Source organism: Euwallacea fornicatus, chromosome 4 (assembly GCF_040115645.1).
Source record: "Euwallacea fornicatus isolate EFF26 chromosome 4, ASM4011564v1, whole genome shotgun sequence".
Taxonomy (NCBI): domain Eukaryota; kingdom Metazoa; phylum Arthropoda; class Insecta; order Coleoptera; family Curculionidae; genus Euwallacea; species Euwallacea fornicatus.
The window spans coordinates 4,581,445-4,605,591 of record NC_089544.1 but is presented as its reverse complement, the minus strand read 5'-3'; the positions used below and the strand labels follow the sequence as shown (position 1 = coordinate 4,605,591).

General features: G+C 33.0%; 2 protein-coding genes across 4 annotated transcripts; one reads left to right on the top strand and one right to left on the bottom strand.

Annotated features, from left to right (window-relative positions):
- Positions 1 to 383: 383 nt before the first annotated feature.
- LOC136338979 (uncharacterized) lies at positions 384 to 22,238 on the bottom strand. 3 transcript variants are annotated; one of them, XM_066281858.1, is made up of 3 exons: positions 22,118 to 22,238; positions 2,430 to 2,765; positions 384 to 1,943 (listed from the first exon to the last, which is right to left on the bottom strand). In XM_066281858.1, exons 2-3 carry the CDS (start codon positions 2,728 to 2,730, stop codon positions 1,732 to 1,734), a joined length of 513 nt encoding a protein of 170 aa, XP_066137955.1. In that variant the 5' UTR covers positions 2,731 to 2,765; positions 22,118 to 22,238; the 3' UTR covers positions 384 to 1,731. The 3 variants fall into 3 exon arrangements, with proteins under 3 accessions (XP_066137955.1, XP_066137954.1, XP_066137953.1); XM_066281857.1 differs by lacking the exon at positions 22,118 to 22,238 and adding an exon at positions 8,179 to 8,284; XM_066281856.1 differs by lacking the exon at positions 22,118 to 22,238 and adding an exon at positions 5,306 to 5,581.
- LOC136338972 (QRFP-like peptide receptor) lies at positions 16,322 to 22,146 on the top strand. Its single transcript, XM_066281846.1, has 5 exons — positions 16,322 to 16,449; positions 16,540 to 16,685; positions 18,850 to 18,970; positions 20,329 to 20,518; positions 21,180 to 22,146. Exons 1-5 carry the CDS (start codon positions 16,429 to 16,431, stop codon positions 21,965 to 21,967), a joined length of 1,266 nt encoding a protein of 421 aa, XP_066137943.1. The 5' UTR covers positions 16,322 to 16,428; the 3' UTR covers positions 21,968 to 22,146.
- Positions 22,239 to 24,147: the final 1,909 nt, after the last annotated feature.

Here is a 24,147-nt window from a genome sequence, read left to right as displayed (position 1 = left end):
TTCATTGAAACTCTGTATATTAATATTCAATTAGATATGCCGTTTCATGTTGGTTTCAGATGTACAAGATTTTATGCCATTAATTAAATTTAACAACTTCTGGTCCACTAGAACAATAAGTTCTAAAATAGCTATTTTCTTTTATTTTAAGTAAATATACTTTCTCTATGCACCAAAACATTAGAATTTTCCATAATTTAAAATCTCATATTATTGAATTTTAAATTGCGCAATTTTTCCACGATTTAACCGAGTTCGCATCTCGGTTACTAAGATCTCTACGGTTGAGTTCCGGAAGCGACCACCTTGTATACTCTTAAATAGATAGTGGTAGTTAACTAGTATTTATATGACTTGGAGTTCGGGGGAAAAATAGAACTATATTATGGATATAACTATTTATTATTATTGCTCTTTATTAAAATATCACAACAAAAAATACATATGAACGTGTTGCTATCTTAATAAATCATACATCAACATTGTAATTTTACGGCTATAAAATGGTAGTGTACATAGAGGGTGTCCATTTAAAGCTGTGATTGAAGACTACTGAAAAACGGTACGTTGCGTGAAAACAAGTTTCAAATAAATGTTGTCCAGTAAAGAGCTGGACATGTTATGAAGATAGTGACTTTTAGAAAAAATGTTATTTTATTGTATATTTTTTAAGTTTTGAACGCATATTGTGTTGAAAACTCATAGGAATTTTTTTATCTAATAAAAAAAAAATTCTATGAAAAATATATTTTCTTAAATTTCCTCTTGTCAGAGTTTACCTTATAAAAAGGTCAACAAGAAATCGATATTATTTTTTCAACAATCAAATTGTTTTACGTGAAATTATTCAACAATTAGTCCTTTCGTTTCAAAATTCAATAATTGAAATGGATTGCTGTACTTTGGATGAAAAATTAGAAATGGGTTTTATTTATGGAGAGGCTGGAAGATATGTTAGTCGGGCAATAGAACTGTGTGCTGAAAGATTTATGAATAAAAGAGTTCCCTGTTGGAAGACTTTCAACAGTGTCATTAAAAATTTCAAATAAACGAAAACCGTTGGAAGCACAAAAAATCAATCACTCCCGAAGTGCAACACATGAAGGCAATCTAATAGCAGTTCTTGCAGCTGTTGCCTTCGATTCCCAAGTAAGTTCTTATCAAATTGCTGCTGACTCAGAAATATCAAAGACAAGTGTTCAAAAAATTTTAAAAGTAAATAAATACCAGTCTTACCACATCTCTTTACATCAGGAATTCCGTGGAACTGATTTTGAAAACCGAGTCATGACATATCCGTCTCTTTATATAACTGTTATTTGAAAATTTCTTTCATACATCGTACTGCTGTTGAGTACTCTTCAATCACAGCTTTAAATAAGACACCCTGTATATTGTAGTAATAACAAATTGTTTATTGTTACAGTTTTGGAGCGCAAATTTTTATTTTCTTTTTACTTTGCTTGAGTATAGTCAGTACAATGAGCAGTAAATATAAACTAGAAGTGTAAACAAATTTTTTACTATAAGTGCTTAATACTTTCGTACGTCCATAATATTTATTGTTACACAACAAAAGACATTTTAAGATATTCCGTATTTGATTTAATCCCTTGCGCTAAGTGTCTTTTGCGCACTCAAAATAAAAACTAACTGAACTAATTACATTTAACACATTTGTCATTACAGAATATTAACAATGCAACGCAGGTAATTGGAATTAATAATAATCTACCCAACAGTAAATCCACACTTGGTGCACTTCTTCTGGCGCATGCAGAGGCAGCAGCACAAACCGCAGTTCCAAAAGCAGAAGAAGCACAAAAACCATGCAAAACATGAGTAAGTTCCTGTCCAGGACATGTTGTGGCAGACTGGGCACGATCCAGAAATATTTCCAGGTCCATTGGCCATATTAACAGTCACTGCGCTGGAGACCACCGCTAAGAGTACAATGTTAACTGCTTAATTCAGCACTTAGTTTATAATACTGATTGCATTGTTGACTGTTTTGACTAAAGCAAACTAACGATAATTTGATAGTTTTACTAAAAAAAATCAATTCCGAGCAATTTTCCAAATCGTCTAAACCCAAGTCAAAAGAAGATTTAAATAAAGCCAGGGTTATGTGCAATCACACTGCTTCTTTAGAAAACGGTAAAAAATGATCAAAAACACAATACTATCTCTCACATCCCTATACACAATACAAATACAATACCCTAAAAAGTTAAGAAGGTAAAAAAACAGTGTAAATTCTAAAAAAGTAGCACTATAGATTTTGCCAATGATTTGACAAATCTGGTTATGTCCAAAACACACTCCCAATTTTAGCCATATATCTAAGAAACGGTTAAAGATCTACGAAAAAAAAATCTGAAAATTTGACACCTTTAAGAATGCTAGAAGTGTGCAATTTTTATTCTTACTTTGTGGTGCTTCTGTGTGAACATTGGTAGGTGGTCCTGGGTAAAAATTGGAAGGTGGTCCTGGGTTAAAATTGGAAGGTGGTCCTGGGTTAAAATAGGAAGGTGGTCCTGGGTTAAAATTGGAAGGTGGTCCTGGGTTAAAATAGGAAGGTGGTCCTGGGTTAAAATTGGAAGGTGGTCCTGGGTTAAAATAGGAAGGTGGTCCTGGGTTAAAATTGGAAGGTGGTCCTGGGTTAAAATAGGAAGGTGGTCCTGGGTTAAAATTGGAAGGTTCTCCTGTTTGAAAATTGGAAGAATTCATTTTGACGTGTTAGCTCAGAATAGACAGCAACGTTCCTATAAAAAAGTAAACAATAATTACTAACGAGTGTGCAATAAAAATGAAAATCAAATATAATAATTAATTATACAGTCAGGACGTGTAGGTTGGAGCAAATTCATTTCAAATTCAGAGATTCGTTTTTTCGAATAACACTCGGACACATGAATTTTCATTTTTAACTGCGTTTTTTTTTTATCGTAAAAGCATATATTCAAGGTGGCTCAAAAATAATTTATGATCATCAATTTAGTTTTGTCATATGGAACCACTTATTTTTTATTTAATTTTTGAATTCTGCATTGAATTCTAAGTATGTTTCATGTAACATATCCAATTTCTAAATTCAACAGTTATCAAGAAATTTAAAATTTTACATATCAATGACTAGAGCATATCACGTGTACCACTATGAAAAAATTTATACAAAAAATAGAATAACGAATTAAATTAAATGTTCAAATTGTTGACCATTAACTATTATCAACTCGATTTCCGAGGGGTTTTTTCTATGAATCGAGTAAAACATACAATTGTTTATTTATTAAATTTATGATTGTTGACTTGTCCCGTTCAAGGACATGGAACGGTGTGAGAATTTTATTTCAAATAGGTAAATGGCAAGTGAAATTGTAAAGTTAGAAAAAATGGCACCGCTAACGGAAAGCAACACAGAAATTTTTATTACAGTGAGATACGGCGACAGGACTCGAACACTATCTGAAATTTACTTTAATTAAATTTAATGAGAAGAAATTAAAATTTAATAAAATTATTTAACAATTAATAGCCGGAGAGGCCGATTACACGTTTACAGTCAGTAAGATAGAAAAAAAGTTCAGACTGTGGCCACGTAAGAGACAATTACAAAACAAACCATTGTACAGTTCCAGAAAACACACAATTTAATGTTTTACTCGATTTACAAGACAATCCTTACAAATGAACTAACTAAGCAGCTGCAGAAGAGTCAGTATGTAAATCTCCTGTTTTAAAATATTTACACAAGAACAAATAGCACCCATACAAAATACATTTAGTTCAAGAACTTATTAAAGATTATTTCGGCCGCAGATTACAATTTTGCGAAATAATGTTGAATAGATGACAACCCGCACTTTTTAAGTAAAAAAAAATTACCGACGAGGCAACATTTTGCTTAAATGGTACGGTAAACAGGCAATATTTTCAATATTAGGCCTCAGAAAACCCATTCCGGAGTAGGAAAAGTCATATACAATTTCCTCAGAAGTATGGGCCAGAATTGTGGGTCCCTTGTTTTTGTTGAGGGAATACTTGATTCAGGAAATGATTTAGGCTTGCTACAAAATGACACAATACCTATTTTGACCTCATTTACCCGAAAGGTCAGAACGCAAATATACTAGCAGCACTATTCGCAAGCAGTGCTAGAATATTTTAACAATATTTTCACAAATAGATGGATTGGAACGAGATGTTTTATCGAATGGCTAGCTAGGTCTCCAGACCTAATCCCATTAGATTTTTATCTATGGGGTTATATGAAATCCAAAGTCTAGTTCAATAAACTACAAAATGTTGAATAACAGAATAGATTAGAAATAGAACAACACTGGTCAAAAACCTTGACTGAAGTGTTACGAGAATTTCAAACTAGCCCTCACTATTGATACGAAATTAATGGTCGACAATTTGAACATTTAAGTTAATTTGTTGCTCTATTTTTTTAATAAATCGTTTCATAGTTGTACACGTGATGTGGTCTAGTCATTGATATGTACAATTTTAAATTTCTCGATAGCTGTCGAATTTAAAAATAAGATACTTAGAATTCGATGCAGAATTCGAAAATGATATAAAAAATAGGTGGTTTCGTGTGAAAATTTAATTAATGGTGATAACTTACTTTTGGGCCACCCCGTATACGTGATTTTACGATTTAAAAAAAACCGCAGCCAAAAATAAAAATCGATGTGTCCGAACGTGATTCGAAAAAACCAATCTTTGAATTTAAAATGAATTTGTTTCAACCCTCGCGTCCTCATTGTATACAAAATAGTTACGAGATTAGAAAATATTTAGAACACAAGTTTAATTAATTTTTCGAAAATATCTAAAGAGGCTCCAGATCTTAATAATTACGAAAAGTCTACGAATTTGTTTAGAGGATCTGACTTGTGCACGGTGGCTCAAAATTAGTGAATGTAGATTTTAAAAATAGGACACCTTGCATACTATCAAATACGTTGAAAAACTATTAAATATCCTTGGCCACGATGTAGCATGAATGAACCTTGTTTACTTGCAAAATTCCTTTGATAAACTACTTTATTATATACTTAAGAATCAATACACAAATGATCATACTTGCAACATAATGGCATCCAAAAAATCATGGAAAGGTATGATGCGTTTAGGCGGTAAAGGATATTTTTATGCTCTTAGTTATGGTTCGGTTTTAATGGGATCCACTCATTTATATTGTTTGATCATAAAATATTAAAAATTGGTAATTGTTGCAAAAAAAAGATGGATTTGACAAAGATTTTCAAATTTAAATTTATGATATACTCACCTGGTAAATAACTAATTTTTTATCACTACAATAAATTATCCAGTTTTCAATCGGTAGAAAGTCCAGCAAATAACGATACAATAAATTTTTACCTAAGTTCGAAATATTTTTGAACTTATCAGACCAGCGAATACATAAATTAATGCAAATCAATGATATTGTATCTTATCACATATGTCGTTAGTAAATAAACCTAAAATTCTACAGAAGTGGGATAAGCTGACAGTATCCGATAAATACTGAAATATATAACTGAGCGGGTACTGTACTACACTGCACTGTGCACAATATGATTCATACACATATGGCAGGGGCTCCATCAGTTTTATATTTTCTTATCTTAAGAAATAAATTACATTAAAGCGACTAGTGACTTTAATGCCATTTGAGGATTGTGTCATCGTAGAAATAAATAAACTTAATTTTAATACAGTAACAATTTTAGGGATGGATCGTGATCGTAATGAAAATAATAATTTATTTTAAAAATAATTTATTATTTAATGAGTTACGATCTGAACACGTTGAGTGAATCCGGCAACCACTCGAGACTTAAGAACTACCCATGCTCGTTCGATTACCTCCTTATGCTCCAAAAATACCATCGTTAGGAAAAGCAAGAAATTTGTTGGTCTATGTTATGACTGTAATTAATAAGCAAATATAAAATTTGAATCCCTTCCGGCATCTTTAATGTTCGCTTAAGATAGTTTATGGTTTTCTAAACGTAACATTCGGTTATAGATTTATATGTTTACACTTTTAGAGCAAAAGTCTTTATGGGGTGGTCACATAACTCAACTTTGGCTTCTCACGAACCATTAATGAATCGTCCATAACGTTCCCTTCGAGTATTAGTAGTAATAACTATTTTACAGGGTGTTTCTTAAGTACGGTACATAACATCGGGAGCGTATTCTACAGCTAAAATAAAGGTAATTTTGTTATATAAACTATATCCCAAAAATACTTCGTTCCGGAAAAACAGGGTGTGACAATAAAAATTTTTTTTTGAATATTTCCGAAACTACTCGCGACGTTTTAATGAAATTTTGCAGGGTTTGAGAGTTGGCAACGGTGCGTATTTTACGCTAAAAACAATGGTTGTTGTGTAATCAGTGGCGTGCGGCGTTATATACCTTCTTATCCTCAAATCCAGTGTCTGTCATATAACTTATTATCCCAGACGACATGAACCTTTCCCAATAATATGGGGTTACCATAGGAATAATTTAGAGCAATTGGACTATCACCAGACTGCCCTTTCATCTATATGTATGTGAGCATTCTTTGTCCATGTTGAAACTATTAATCAATTATCTGAAAATATCACGGGGTTCTAGCTCTAAATTCCTCCCAAGATAAGTGCGAGAAAATGGTAAAAGGGCTGTCATGAATCCCCTTGCATTTCTTGTTTATGTTAAGATCATTAATTGGTATTATCTGAAAGTGGTACAGACTTTTGGTACCAAGCTCTTCCCCAGGTTAGCGTGAGAAGAGAGGGTTGTTTATAAATTCCTTTAGCGTAGGTGAGAATGACGTTTAGAGGTTTGGTACCCGTGGGAAAAAGGGTGGACAGCCCTTCCATCTTATTGGTTCTCTCACGAAGAGGGGATGTGTTCTGTGTATGGATACCGGATTGTATCGGAATTCCATTTTTGGTTCACGGAGAATAAAGAAGTGCTCTGAGAATTGTGTCGTTTCTCTCCACCCTTGAACCGCGAATCTTACATGTATTTGTATTTTTATTACGAAAAGTGCACAAGCCGCTTCTGGAATACCGGACCCTACTAGATATTTTTCTAGTAAAGAGCTCATATCGAGAATAGACTGCTCTTGTCTTGTTCACAATTGAAGAGTCTTTGTCTTCATCTGACAAAATTTAACATCTTGCCATTATACTCTTTCATTTGAGCTTTCATAAAGGAAACAAAAGAGGGTTTGTTTATTAATTTACTTCAATGTAAGTGTGTGAAAAATGATGGAATCTTTGTAATTATGGAAAAAATAATGAAATTTTGGTTATTAATTCTTTTCTACGTAAACTACGACTCATTGTGTTGGGTGAATATTCCATTCCCGATTTCTGAGAGTAAAGTAGTGTTCCAGAGACTTAAAGGATAATCGGTTATATAATATCGCTCTTGTTAAATTACCTTTGTTTGCTTATTTACCCCTCTCCTCCTTAATTACTTCTGCACATTCGCTTGTATCCCCCTTTTCCAAATATCTTTTCAAGGTAGGGTTAAGAACTTTGAGCAATGCTACGCACTTATCCGGACCAATACCTTTGTTTTTATAATCGAGCATTGCATTTTGCAAATCTTCAGGTTTCCACTTATAATATATATTTTCCGTCATCGATAAAGAAAACTATTTGCATGAATTAACTTGGATCGGGCCATTTAACCTAATTACCTGCGGCCCAATTTACCAAACTGCATGTTGAATTATGGACACCTAAACCCTAAAAGGTGACACTAACCAAATTAATGGCACAATTTAGAGAAATCTTCTAAGTTGTTATATATATGTACATTCCACGGGTAAACATATACCATGTGTGAAACTTGAGTATGGTATTGATGGCTTTAGGGTGCCTTTCTATTAGGTGATAAGGGTTACTTTTAGAAAAAGAGAATACGATGTTCGTTAGTCTTGCCTAGGCTTGCTTTCCAAGTGGTCTAAAGATACAATATACGATTTAAAACCATAGGCACTTTTATTTCCTATAACCTGTTCCCAACACTGCACAATATCAAAATAAAAATAAAAACAATAGTCTAACCTATGAAAACTTATATTTTAGTCACTGCGGTGAATTGTAAATTGATAATGAATGTAAATTATAAATACAAGCACTAAAAACTTACTGTTAACTTTAATACTTTTTTGGAACAAATCACTATAAATCACTCGAACATATAAAATGAGTATTTCGCAAGCAACAAAGGATCTCATCAGTTTAATCAACATCAAATTATTCCTAATCTAAAGTATGGTACCACAAACTCATAAAAACTAAAATTCCAATTTGAAGTATAGTAGTGGTCCAATTTACTCAATATCCCCTACGTTTGTTTTATTTGTAAAACCTATCTAATATATACACTGACTTTCAAAAAAACCGCAACACCAAGAAGAACACATCGTACACGTTTGAAATTCTGGCATTACGTTGGGTCGGGTAATAGATAAAAACGATCAAAATATCAAAAGGAAATTATTGTGAATAAGTGAAAAAATTTAATAACAATTTAATAATGGGTGGTATCTCCTCTTAAATTAATACATTCCTGTAAGCGACGTGGCATGCTTAAAATTAAATTGTCAATATCTTCCTGTGGTATTGTATCCCAGGCAATCCGCACCTGCTCGCAGAGTTCATCTATGGCCTTTGGAGGGCGAGCTAAACGTTGAAGTCTCCGACCCATTATATCCCATACATGCTCTATTGGGGACAAATCTGGAGACCGAGCTGGTCAACGCAAAGTATCCAAATTTTCAGCTTCCAAATACCTCAAAGTATCGTTGGCTACATGTGGTCGCGCATTATCCTGTTGAAATGTGCTTCCAGGATGGTCGTGCCTGTATGGTACAAGAACCGCTTCTAAGACACTATTAATGTATCTCTGAGCATTTAATCTATCATAAATGAAAACAAGAGGAGACCGACTACCATACTGGATGGCACCCCAAACCATGACACCTGGTGTTAAATCAGAATGACGCCTTTCCAAAAAGTCCAAATTTAATCGCTCTCCTCTGCGCCTTCTAACACGTAACCGTCCATCAGATCGCTATAAACAAAACACGATTCTTCTCCACTCATCCACCCATTGTACTCTCAGACGACACCACTCCAGTCGGGCCACCCTGTGGTTTCGTGATAATGGAAGCCGACGTATAGGACGATATGAATTCAGTCCAAAACTTTGAATTCTGCGATACATCGTACTAAGGGAGACCCTTCGATTTAGGGTGGCTACCCAGTTACCACCAAGAGACAGAATTGTTTCAAATGGGGCGCCTGTCGCTGAACGACGAAGTCGCCGGTCTTCGCATTGGTTCGTCATTCTTGGACGGCCACTACCACGATGACGATTTACTGACCCTTCGTTAGACCAATCTCTCCAAGCTCTTAGCACTGTTGATGCGTTTCGATCCAATCTACGTGCAATTTCGCTGAAAGGTAAACTTGCCTCGTGCATACCAACAATTCTTCCCCTTTCAAAGGGAGTTAACTGCCGATAAACTGCATTTTGGCGTACACGAGGCATTTTGCACTACCACACATTCAATACGGTACTAACAATAATACCTTTATTGCTATCCGCCTGTAAAAAAATTTGCAAAAAGGACGATCGTCACAGATAAAAAAGTAAAGAAAAACTTCATATCGCATTAAAATACGAACTTGAAATTTTTATTATTTTTTTCTCTTTACAAGTCTAAAATCATACCAAAATTTCAAATACATACAATGCGTTCTTCTTGGTGTTGCGGTTTTTTTGAAAAGTCAGTGTATATTGATCTCAAAAAGATTATAGAAAAAAGGTTGAAACTAATACCTGTATTTATGGTAAAGCCCACTTACTGTTGTAGTCCCAGGGAAGAAACCTCTGATATGAGGTATTATTTTATACGTGGATACCGTCACGAAAAAGCAGGACAATGGACGAGATAAACACTACTGCTTAACGTAAACAATTGTCTCTATTAGTTTCTAAAGGTTGAATCGTTCAAAAATGGTTATGAGCTGAGGAAAGACTCGTGTGTTTTTTGTAAACCGAACTGATTTCGTCTTCTGGTTTTCCGATCTCGTAAAGTTTGGATCACCCTTCTTTTCCTTCGTTGACCAATCCGGGCCCTGGTTGGGTAGTTTCCCATGAGTCAGGATTTTCAGGGTGAAAATGATCCAAACATGTACCTTAATGGGATTTTGCCATTAATATGTCAACTCATGGGTTATGCGAATGGTCAAATAGTTATATGACTACCCCATAAAGACTTATTGCTTTGAAGGTGTAAACATGTAACTCTATAGCTAAATGTTGCGTTTAGAAAACCATGAATTATCTTGGGCTAATATTAAAAATGCCGAAAGGAATTTAAATTATATATGTGCTTGTTGGATAGTCATAACATAGACCGACAGATTTCTTGGTTTTGCTGACGATAGTATAATTGGGGTATAAGGAGGAGCTCAAACGAGCATGGTAGTTTTTAGTTCTTAAGCTGATATCGTAGCCGAATGGACTCAACGAGTTCAGAATGTAACTAATTGAATAATAAATTATTTTTCCTTACGTCCACGATCCATCAACAAAATTAAATCACTGATATTAGTCTATAGGTGGAGAACATTCGCAATACTCTAGATGGTACATGTGGTGGATCTGTTTTATGTTTCTTCTCCAACGAACCCAGAACTACCCTTTGAGTCCACTAATTTATGAATTTGATTTTTTGACGTTTAACATGTAACAGACTCAACAATAAATAATATGGCGATGTGGGAATGCAACAGTACCCCTTAAATTTTAGTTTGTTATGCATTTTTTAAACTAACTTTGGTTATACAAGGTCAATCGAAATGTTTCTTGACTTAGACTTTCCAGGCTATATAACGAATAGTACTAAAGTTTTGGATTGAATAGATCCTCACCTAAAAAATAACTTCTAATTATTGGCCGCTGGTAAACCACAGAAATTTTTTTTACGATTTTTTCACTAATTAGTTTAGATTAGGGAGGCAACATTAGTGTGCTCGAAAAGAGATTTCTTAGTTGATTTTCATGAAAAAAAAACACCCTAAAGGTTTTTCTGGATAAATCGATCAAGTCAGCTTACTTGCCGTCTTGAGAACTTCAAACTTTGATAGATTTTTATATTCAGTAATCTTCTAAAATAAAAGGTATTTTGCAAAATACTCGTGTCTCTAACGGTTTTCGCGATACCTTCAACTAAGCACATAATTCCATGTAGTTTCAAGTCGCTTGTGAAGTCATGCTGAAGAGATTTGAAAGCTCGAGTTTTTAATTCCAAACCAGTACATTTATTGTTCCTTTAGTAGGTCAAAAGAACAGATGTCGTGAACTTAAAATTTTGCTTTTTTTGAAAATAAAAAACTATTAATAATTCGGGGAGACAGAGGGGTTACGGATCCAGATTCTTGCTTTGTCCTACATACAGTACGCGACAATAAAATAGCACACAGTGAAATTTATGTCAAAAGTCATTTGTAATGCATTTTATTTAATAATTTTTTGTTAACTTATGTAATACATAACAAAGGAGAATGATTGCTTTACAATTTTTATGGAAAAGAGGTGTTAATAACTAATACAATCAAAATCGTGAAAAGTTAACGCGACAAAATAATAGCACATTTTGGTTTGATTTATCTCTGCGGTGATTCAGCGAATAGTAATTTGAAGTATTTATGCTTAATCTTTTTTTATGAAGGATGAAACTCATACGCAATATAAATAAACACAAATACCATTCAATTTTTGAAGTCATGGGGCGAGGTACAAAGTTAAATGAGAGTGAAATCGCTAAGATTCTATGCCTATGGAAAGAAAAATATTCCATATTAAGAATTGCCAAAATTGTGGGTAGAAGCCGCAAAGTAATATATAATTTAATTAAAAATCCCAGTAATTATGGCAAAAAAAAGGTAAGGGCAGACCACCATCTTTAACAGACCGTGAAAAACGTGCTATTTTGAGAGCAGCATCAAACTCTTTTGCTACGGCCAGAGAAATAGCTGATTCAGTGGGCATAAATACTAATATCATAAACGTACAACGTGTACTTCAACATTCCTCAATCATGCAACATCAAAAACTTAAAAAGAAGCCACCCCTATCTTCAAGGCACAAAGAGGTTCGTTTGCAGTGTGCGACAAAACATCTGAAATCTATAAAAAAATTAAAATGTGTTATATTTAGTGATGAAAAAAAATTTAATCTTGATGGACCAGATGGGTGGAATCATTACTATCATGATTTGAGAAAGGAGGAAGTTTATTTAAGTCGTCGGCAAATGGGTGGAGACAGCCTTATGATTTGGGCTGGTATCGGGTATAGAGGAAAGACTGAATTGAACTTTATTAAAGGACGGTTAAATAGTCGTGAGTACATAAAATTAATTGATACACAACTTAAAAAGTACGCTACACAAATATCAGGAGAAAATTTTATTTTCCAACAAGACAACGCAGCTGTACACACCGCAAAGTGCGTTAAAGAGTATTTTGAAACGAATAATATTACTATTTTGGAATGGCCAGCAAGATCACCCGATTTGAGTATAATCGAAAATTGTTGGGGTAAACTTGCAAGAGCTATGTACAAAAATGGCAGACAATTTAATAATGCAGAAGATTTAAAAAATTGTATTATTTATGAATGGAATAAGATTCCTAGAAAATATATTAAAAAATTATTCAAATCAATACCAGATCGTGTTATAGAGATGATAAAAAATAAAGGTGGTAGTACAAAGTACTAGCTTAAAAATGTATTAAGTTTTGTAATTAAATAATTGTAATATTAGTTATTTTTGAAGAATGTGCTATTATTTTGTCGCGTTAACTTTTCACGATTTTGATTGTATTATTTATTAATATCTCTTTTCCATAAAAACTGTAAAGCAATCATTCTCCTTTGTTATGTATTACATAAGTTAACAAAAAATTATTAAATAAAATGCATTACAAATGACTTTTGACATAAATTTCACTGTGTGCTATTTTATTGTCGCGTACTGTACATACATGAACCATCATTAAAACTTCCAAAAGAGCGAAGGAACTTGGTTCTTAAAGCGCATTTAACTGGACAAACCAGACAGGCTAGTAAAATACCAAATAAAAAGTTTCAAGAAGTTTGTTATATTAATGAGGCATTAATTGTGAATTTTGAATTAATCACATTAGTTAGAGAATTATGCATCGCCAGATTCAGTTTGTGTAAAATACATATAGAAGGTTTCAGAAACAGCATTTGATAATTTTCATTGAATCAGTGATCCCCACGATCTCCAAAAATACAGTGGTCCAGTATAATGAAGAACACTCAAACATTGTATTACACATTCCACAAATTGTTACATTTAACTTCTTTGTTAATGGGAACAACAGAATTAATAATATTTCTGCTTATTACTGAATCCAACGGAAAGACAAAAGATTATGTATTAAATTACGTATTATCATCACTTTTATTGTTTCCATCTTTCTTTTACTCATATGGAAAAATTATACTAGAAATACTCTGATCTTGCTAAAAATACCTACATTACTGGTGACTGCAAAAAGGATAAATAAATACTGATATTATATCATGAGTGTTTATTTAATGGCCTCTATTCTTGAATATGTCGAACAATGAAATTTAAAACTGTTGATGTGGATAAATTTTCTTGAGTGCGTTATATAGGTTTTGTCGCGTAGAATCCAGTGGCGTGCAAGTTTTAGTAGTCAGTTCTGGAACAAACTGTGCTTGAAGTTGGAACTTCTAGAATACAAAAAATTATCTAAACAAAATATTGTTCACCGATGAAGCAACATTTACAAAGAGAAGTGCATTTAATTGAAGAAATCGCCATTCTTACAAAACAGAAAATTTTCATTTTATGAGAGAACATTACGCTAAACATGAATTTTCATATAACATAATATAGTGTGGGATTTTAGGTGATATGATTTTGGGGCCAGTTGAACTTCTCGCAAAACTCAATGGGGACTGGTTATGGAGCATCTTTCGAAAAACGTATCTCTAGTTTTGGAGGATGTTTCTCTGGTCTTAGGACAATACGTATTTTTTATTTATGCAAGATGGTCCTATACCTTATTATTTTGGGGATTTCTAGAATATGAGTTTTCCCCGTCGATGGATTGCTCGGGGTAGAGAACATCTATGGTCACCATGAATTCTTGACTGCAATCCATTAGATTTTTTTTTAATACATTGGTATAGTAATTTATACCTAGGAGTCATATTGAGTTGTATTACCTATGACCAAAAATTCATAGCCCTTTAAATGATGGAAATACACATAACTGAATAAAAATCCGACAGAAACATTAGAACGATACATTTACGACATTCTACAAAAAAGTATTTTTATTCATGGATTTAACGGTGCATTAAACAAATTACATGAATGAAAATAAACAATTTTTATATAAGGTAAGTTTAATTTAATCGCTCTATTTTTTGGCTTCTAGTACCCAATACTCACTACTACCATTATTTATAGGGCGCTTTGCCTAAACGTATGAGTAGCCATATTGGAATTTTCGAATGATACAGAGGAATCCAAATTTGACTCTGTTGGATCCTCACTGGAACGATATACCCCTCCTTGGGCTCATATCTTCCATCATAAAATCATTGACGAATTGATATAAAGATATGAGATAAACTTTTCATGTGATAAGTAAAAATGGCTTTTTAAATTATCTTTCCCGTCCATATGTCCATGTAAGCCGATAGACATAGTGCATAAAATTAATTTTGTCCAATACTGATAATTATCAGTCTTATCTCCCATCGTAGCGATAGAACAAGCACAAATTGCTGGTAACACCATATGGTTTATAGCACTGCCAGTAATCTTTTTATTATTGCCCGGATTAATAAAAACAATATTGAATAACCAATTATATTTAAGTTAAGGGGATTAGGAGCGTACTTATCTTTTTCTGGCAAATATATTTATTGACATACAAATAGGGCTTTCCACGCGTAATCTCAATCAACTACCTACAGGTAAAATCCTTTACAAGAAATTTAAAATTTGCCCCTCACTATTGGGATCTCGAAAACTAGAGGAGATGCGAAGAAGTTTAAATAGAGACAAAATTGCACAAATAATTTTGTGTCTGACCAAATGTCTTTTATAAAATTTCTATTTTCCCAGTATTTACGAAGATAGTCGAAAAAATTATAAAATAGTAATTTCGTTTTTATTTTTTTAGCGTTGCTTGACAAAGAAGTCCAAAACTCTAAGCTTATTTTCATTGCCACTTTTTCTCAACTTCACGATGGCGTTTTCAAATTTGCCATTCGACGTTTCTTCCTTCTGGTACCATCATCAGCTTTACCTTTTCTTATGGGCCCAACACTGAACTTCTCAGCAAAAAAATGACCAGATGACAAATTTGAAAACGTCACCGTGTAGCTAAGAGAAAGTAGCAATGTAACTGTCCTTGTGATTTTGGGCTTCCTTGTCAAATAACACTAAAAGATATAAAAACTAAATTTCCAACTTTTAGTTTTTTTGAATATTTTCGGAAATACTCATAAAATTAAAATTTTGAAAAAGACATTTAAACTTCTTCGTATCTCCTCTAGTTTTCGATATCCCAATAGTAAAATTTGAGTCTAGAATGTCCTATATGCTCTGTACATCTGGTTACATGGGAAACGTTTTATGCTTGAAAGAAAGTGAAAATTGGCAATGTATTTCTATGTTAACAATATAGTGAAACGTTATTTACATATGCATAAGAATTGAATTTGTCCTGGATAGTTTTAAGTGGGTAATAAAATTCAATGGCGTTAGAAAAAATGTTTTTTTATTGCGTTTCGAAGATATTACACAAGTTTGACTTTTTTGAAAATTTCATATATATACATATGTATATAATTCATTTTCGAAAATGGACTTATTGAAAACAACATTTACAGGTATTCATTAGACTGAAAACCAAAAGTTTTTTTGCGTAACGCCTTCTACTTAAAACTAAATAAAATGTAAAATAATTTAGTTTCAATCTCCTCAAAAGATCGTTCTTTTGTCCATATTTACAGCGATTATAATATATTCAGTACTAAATAATTAATCGTCTAGAACACTTTTATCAACAATTTATAACTTTTTTATGTTACATTTAGTATTTTTATTTCGCTTCTCCATATTATACCCCCGCTCCTTATCATCTTAACACGTATAATTCAAAACAACTAAGAGCGGAAAGAGCGCATGGATTTTTAGCAGTCAACCGTAAAATTATTTATCTATACGAGTACCTTCTGCTACTTTATTAACTTATTGTCAATTTGTCTTTGTACGCAGTAAAGTACATTCATAATACTTCCAAAAATCCAATGGGTACAGGTAGATCTAGAGTAAGATTTTTTCTATCATACCACATTTTCAGAGCTTTAATTCGATAATTCATAAATATGTCTTTTGTCCCAAAATTAATAATTTTTTAGGTCGAGGAATCTCATACTCAAAATGTTCCTGAGAGTGCATTGAAATCAATTCACATAAATTCCACGGTCTATTATTGGATTATATTAATTGTATCCATTATTGCGATTATAGGGAATTTATGCGTTATAAGATCAGTGAGTTTCAGGTAAGGAAGTGAAGAAAATATTTTGTATTATCAAGACAATCTTTTTCGTTTATAATCGAATTATAATCGATATAAAATATTCTGGATGTTTCTGGAAGAAATGGCCAGAAGTTGGAAAATAAATAGATCATCTAAAGTGTGTGCAGCCAGGATGAAGGTCGTAGCCTGGTCCTTCTTCGAGACGTAGGCATTAAGATTCAAAAATCTTTTGATCGGAAATATCAAGTTAAAAACAACAAATAAAAAAGTGGATATACCATTTAAAAGTACATACATAAAACAGAACAACTTTGATGAAATTAAAAAAAAAGTAGCTGAGAAATTCATTGCCTAAGATACCATTGTAGAATACCAAACAACATGGAGTTTCAGATTTTTCTATTGTTTAGGTGGTTACGTTGGCTTCAAAAAGGCACATTCACTAACAAAAACTGTTCCATCTTATAGGAAATTTAATGTGGTTTTGAAAAATGCAGTCGTATTTGTGTTTGAAGTGGTAGAAAGTGGAGAAATAGCGAGTAAGATTAAAAGTCAAATTTTCGACGAAACTTACTAAAATCTCGAAAATGGGTAAGACTAGGACCCTTGTTCTGGGTGTATTTAACGACACTTTAGATAGTCTCCTCACCCTCAACTTATGGCCCTTGCTTCCTGATACACCTTGTATAATTTAATTTAAGTAATTATTAAAATCGCTTTCGTCTCTCGTCGTATTATACACCTAACATTTATATATCTATTCATTTTTTCATTGCCTCCTTATTGAATAAGGTTAATAGTGTTTTCAATTTACAAAGAATTGAGGGATTTCATTATGCTTCATTTCTACTGCCATCTCAGATATTGCAAGGGCTATTTTCCAGAAAATTCCATCTTTATTTTACAAAAATTTACCTATTCAGAACCAGTTTTGCAACCAATAGAATAATTATTGATAAGTGATTATGTATTAGCGAACAAATTTTGATTAAGGATTTAAATCCATTCTAATATACTTGTACTTATTTTTACATTAATTTTCTCGCCAATTACACTAGAGTGTAAAATTAACCGGACATTTAAATTTTTATACGGGGTGTCCCGAAAATGCGTGTCAAAAATGGTATCACGAGATTATTTGGGACAATACATTAAAATTTGGTTCAAAAATTATTTATAAAAAATGTGTGATTTAGAAGCTATTGACGGTCAAAATTCGTGAAAAAAAATTGTTTTTTGCTATATCTGAAGATGCTTCAATGGATTTAAATTGTACAGTTTGTATATTTGTTTATAACTACAAGGATTATTTTCATGTAACATTCATGTCTCTTTATAATGTGCAAGTGGTAAGTTTTTAGCCATCTTAGTACAAAAATTACTAGAATTTTTCATTTATATTAGCCCTTTTTTAAACTTTTCTATATCTTAGAAATTTCTCGTACGGTTAACATTTCACACCGGAAAAAAACGTTCTTTCCTCATGTAGAATATCAATTTACCATCACGACTACGTTCGCGACAATCTTTATTGGGGGGTTGAAGAATGGGGCGCAACACTCTTCATGCATGAATCCAAATTTAACAGGTAGTCATCTGATGGGCGGAATAGAGTTCGTTAACAAAGAGCTGGGGAACATTTTGCAGAATGTTGTTTTTCCTTTCGAGTTCAATTTGGCTGTGGCAATGTAATGGTGTACGCAGGCATTTCCTTAGGGGCACATAGAGAGCTTTCCACAATTCATAGTGGTTATTTAAATGATGAACGATACTTTAAACAATGTTTGGAAAAACGTCGGAAAATAATTTTGTTTAATGCACGACAATGCTCACCCAAACATTTTAACGATAACGCAAGCTTATTTGAATGATGTTGACATTCCTTTATTACCATGGCCCCCGAGGAGTCCAGACTTGAACCCGATAGAACATGCACGGGATATTCTAAGCCGAGGTATTCGTGGTAATTATGCTAAGAAAAAAATGTCTCTTTTATATTCTTTTCTTTCTTCTTCTTTCAATTTTTTCTTACTGCATAAAAAATTTTAACTTCCGAATATAAAATTTTATTAAACTTTAAAGTAATAATGTAAGTGACCGGTTAATTTTACTCTCTGGTGCACTTTAACAATTTTCTATTTCCAGGATAATAGATATGTTAAGTATATAAACTATTTTTTTACAGAAAATATAAGTACCTGCAAAAAACATGTATGATTTCGTTAGCCGTCTCAGATATTTTGACCGTCGTAACGTTTTCCATCAATTACTTGGATGTGCTGGGAAAACCTCGCGATATGGTTTGGGTATGTTTCTTTTCCATTACTAGTAACAATTTAATGAACTATTAAATATTGTGAAAACATTAATGTCACAATATTTGATCTGGTATATAGCCTTAAAATGGGCAGTGTGCTGGCAAACTGAACATAATTATACAGGGTTATTCACGCTATACGGTTCGGAATATTGTGGCCAAAATACGAGGTTTTCTAAAAATTTTTCTTTTGGGTTATATGGGGATCTATTATGGCTACTTTTTAAAATTATTTTCATATTATACAGGGTGTCTCAAAAGTGCTAAAAGTATCAAAGTTGTGTTTTTTTAAATGGAACCCCTTGTATATTGTTGCATTTTTGGATTCTCCGATCAAAATAAATGTGTGTTTTAATAAGGTTTACAATACCTAGCACTTACGGTTTTTGAAATAATTTAAATTTTGTAAAAATTTGGCCTAATTTTCATGTTTTAACCACTTTAGCAGTATTTAAGTTATGTAAGCGTAATTTACAGTGTAGTGTAATAATGGATCATACTTTATATCCCAATCATGAAAAACTTGCCAGCTTATACAGGGTGTGCAAAAATTAAAACTATTCAAATGAGGACTTTAAGTGGCTATAACTGGATTAATTTAAATGCAATGCCATATTTTTTAACTTACCAGGATATGTAGTTTTTAAATACCCATCGAATGGTACTAGGGTGTTCATAGCTAAGTCTTCGCGTTTTTGCAGAATGCACTAAATAATGGCTCCTTGCGCCATTTGGCGTCTTTTAGTTCAAAGTTCTAAATCACATATCAAGTATAACATAAAACGGAAACTAAAATGATCTTGACATTAGAGATGATTTTTAGAGTAATAGAGAGTTAAAAGTAGCCATAATAGATCCCCATATAACCCAAAAGAAAAATTTTTAGAAAACCTCGTATTTTGGCCACAATATTCCGAGCCGTATAGCGTGAATAACCCTGTATATATATATACGAGGTTGCTCAAAATGCGCTATATAAAATTTAATTTTTTTTTATCCCCATAATATGGTTGCATTTTCGAACTTCCCACAAAATTTTAAGATTATTTCGTTTAAACTACTGATTACTACTTGAAATCTTGGACACCTAGTATAATTAAAAGTGTTTAAAATTTGAGCCAAAGTGAGTGCCCCCGTCTAATGCAATCAGTATTGACTGCTTTTTCATTGAAGTTTCATTAGAACAAAACTTCTTTACAAATTATCATTAAATTATCACCTTATAGATTTCGACAAGTAATTGAGAAATGTATCTATAGAGACTAACATAGGTTGCGTTTACTCAAAATTCCAATTTAATATTATCTCACACTTGAGAGCCTCTAATTTTAATGTAATTTTTTGCAGTCCACAGGAGAGTTCCTCTGCTGGTATAACCCCCTAGGGCAGGTACTCGGCAATTTAGCAAGTTCTATGGCGCTTCTTGTGATCGCCCTTGACCGGTACCATAGCGTCATTTACGCAGTAAGTCCGAAATGGAATCCAGAATTGTGGAAATGCATTAAAGGCGCAATAATATTGTGGGGCATATGTTTCGGTAATAAGTTCTTTAGAATATTCAGGGTTGCACATTAAACTGGAATAAATTGTGTTTTTTAAAAAGTCCAATCCGTGCTCACAGAAATGAAAAAATACGAATTCTCCTTCTTCGATTTGGTAATTTTTTCCATTTTTAAAAGAAGTTTTCTCTTTTGTTGTGAGTAGTCAGTTCAAAATTTAAAAATCGCCCTTCTTTATATAGGGGATCACAGATTCATTAATAGAAATTAGTATTCACTAATCAAAAATAATGTAATAAAAATTGCTTTTTTCGATATTTGGTATGGACGAAGAGCAATCGATAAAACATTTTCTACATTAATTGTTGCATTTAATTTCCAAGCGTTTTTAGTATTTCTTCATACCTACTTATTTACCGATTTATTGTGTTAGGTAATGATCTAAATTCCTCGCGCTATGTCCCATCCAGTGAGCTGTTATAACACATATCTGTTTGAGCAAAAAAGTTAGGATTGGTTTTTAACCCCAACTGAAGGGAAAATTCTGTGAAGAAGTGCAAAAAGCTCGTCAATTTTAAAGACAAGAAAGTCGATTTTTATCGATTTCTCAAGCAAACGATTTTCTGACGGACAGACTTTCTTCCAGTTAAATATTCCACCCTGTATATTTACGATTTCATAAATTCTCGTACTTTTTAGGAATAGCATATCCCATGAGCACATTTTACTTCCACTTGCCTGCTAGAATTGAATCGTCTGGCGAAAATGTGTATTTTTGCGTTGGAACGAATAGCACTCGTGGAGTTATAAAATTTTATTATGTTTCTGTAGCACTATTGTTCTTTCTTCCTCTCATCACAATGTTTGTTTGGTTTTATTACAAAATCGCCATTTTATTATGGAAACTCAGAAAACCAGTCTCATCGAAGGGTACAAGGATTGAAGAACCCGACAACACTTCTTCAAGCAAATCATTTTCACACTGTCCTAGCAGCCCCGTGTTGAAGAATGCATTAAAGCACAAGAAAAATCCACAAATGCAGAGGAAAATCAGGACATTTCGAATCGTCATAGTTTTAATTTTGGCGTTTAATCTATTTCGAATGCCATATTGGGTCTTTTGGTTAGTGAAACTTTTATCAAATGTGAAAGCAACAAATGCAATTTGGAGAACTACATTGATTTTCACTGTTTTAAATTTAGTCAATTGTGCCATGAATCCATTTTTGTACACATACTTAAATCAAACTATTTACATTTGCTTAAAAGTTCACGAGTTTGTATACAGGAACTGTTGTTGTTGCTTCTCAAATGATGAGTTTCAGGAATATGAAAATGGTACTCACACAATTTACGAGGGAGTTCTAGGCCCTCCGATTGCTGCAAAGCAGGAGTCGGAAAAGCGAGCGATTGATAATCCTAGTTATGAGAAATTTCCTTCTTCAGTTCCTCAGTTTCCTAAATATACTTCGGTTGACAGGTTTTAGAATTAGGAATAACATATTATAGATCGAATTATTGCGGTTTTACTTGCTATAATATGGGATTAATTATTTATTGTTAGATTATGAAGATTATTTAGAGAATCTTATTAATCACCTGTAACAAATTATTATACTATAAATCATGTATTTTACCTCTAAAGGTACTTATTCACGTACAGTACGCCGGACGATTGTTACCGGAGAGACCAGAGCCGGCCGGCTGCTATAGACTACACACGATCAGTCAGACGGCAGGTCAGGACCTGTCGTCCGCCGATACATGAAGGAAACTGAACGTGTGTAGTCCCGTATTTCAGTCTTTGAACTGCTGGCACAAATTTTAGTCCGTAAAAAAATTTTTGCCATAAATAAATACATAGGTACATGTGAGCATTCCTTGTCTATATTAGGACTATTAATCAGTTATCTGAAAATATCACGGGGTTTTGGCTCTAAATTCCTCCTGTCACTAAGTAGTTCAGAATTACTAACAAACTCTCTTCTGAACTAATTGCTTGTCACATTGCTGTATTTTTTTTTGTAATATATGATTTGAGGAGATTTAATGAAAATTTAAAATATTCCTCACTCATTCGGAGATAATTTTTTAAGTCAGCAGCATTTGAGTAGCGAAGCTCCCGTATCAATCCCATATGTGACAAGGTACTACGTTTTTGTAGCCAGTCTTTGACCCAATTTTTTTTTTCGTTTTTTTTTTCCTTTCTTTTAATAGTACAATTATTACAGCAGTACATTCTTCTTGTGACATTTTTTTAGAATGAAATCTGTCATCCTAAACCGATCATGTATAGCAAATTTTATAATAGTAACGGTTTTGAATAGCAGACGACATAGAACTGGAGGCCATAATCCTTGGTAAAACTGTTCGTGTGTATCAACCGACGATGGTGGCCAGCCGTAACTATCAATCCGATCTTGGACGGCCGGCCGGCCGACTGTACGTGTATAGGTATCTTAACAGTTTATCACGATTAATACAGTGGCGGAAAAAATGTGCGTACACGCAACAAAAATTGCTTCAACTCTCACAAGCTACGGTAATATGAGATAAAGAGCAAAATTTAACTTATGCATATATTTCCTTGAATTGAGCAGGTTATTAATTATAATAATATTGACTAATAAGTGAACAGGTGTCAAGTTTGTTAATAGTATTTAAATAAAAGTGAATTTAACAACGAAAAAGAAGTTTGCGTATATTAATTATTTTAATGAAATTAACAATTTTAGTAACAGGTTGGACCTTGTTTTAATTGGATGATTTTCTTTAACCTATTTGATATTGAGTGGACTAATTTAGTTATTTTCTCCTGAGAAATTTTCGACTAATCTTTTTGCAATATTTCTTCAAACACAACGTTTAAAGTTATTTGATGTTTTCGATCCAATAACCTCCAACAAATGCTCGATGGGATTAAGGCCTATCGATTGAGATGGAGTATGCAATTGCTTAAAAGTGCTACAAAGTATCTATTTTTTAACAATACCTTCGCTATGTTTGGGATCATCATCTTGTTGATAAATATAGTGATCCCCTAAGTTCAACTTTTCGGCTAAAGGTCTTAATTTTCTTTTTAAAATGTCCAAAAATATAAAACGATTCAATTTAGAGTCAATAAGTTCTAACTTTGCCTCTCCACTTGTTGACACGGTCCCCGCATTGTAACGTGTCCACCACCATACTTATAGTGGATATTATATGATTTGGATTCATCTTGGAATTGGGTTTTCTCCACACAATTCGCCTTCGATATGAATCCCAAATATTAAATTTACTTTCGTCAGTCCAGATAACTCACTCCCTAATCTCCAAAGGCTTACTAACATGAATTTCCTCAAACAGCAACCTTTTCACCTGATTCATTTTAGAAACAAAAAGCTTCCCTCGAGCAACACACTCTCTATATCCATTGTTTTTTTTTTGTAACAAATTCTGAACAATTGTGGAATAAAAGGTTTTGTGAAATTATTATTCAATCATTGCAACCAGCTTAGAATCAATAACTTTAAGATATTCTTTAATAGTCCTTAATATATACCACTCTCCTCCCTGATTTAACAATTTGGGACAGCCAGATCTTACTTTTACTGAGAGATTTCCTCTTTCTTTGTAATATTGAATTACCCTTTATATCGATGAATGTCTTTTACCAACAGTTTTA

Bases quoted from the DNA above. Each gene is read 5' to 3' on its own strand.
- LOC136338972 (XM_066281846.1), top strand. From the start codon at position 16,429: ATGGGTACAGGTAGATCTAGA. The intron at 16,686-18,849 runs GTAAGGAAGTGA...ATTTTTTTACAG, and splicing joins ATAAGATCAGTGAGTTTCAG to AAAATATAAGTACCTGCAAA. The intron at 20,519-21,179 runs GTAATAAGTTCT...CGTACTTTTTAG, and splicing joins ATTGTGGGGCATATGTTTCG to GAATAGCATATCCCATGAGC.
- LOC136338979 (XM_066281858.1), bottom strand. From the start codon at position 2,730: ATGAATTCTTCCAATTTTCAAACAGGAGAACCTTCCAATTTTAACCCA. The intron at 1,944-2,429 runs GTAAGAATAAAA...TTGTACTCTTAG, and splicing joins TCACACAGAAGCACCACAAA to CGGTGGTCTCCAGCGCAGTG.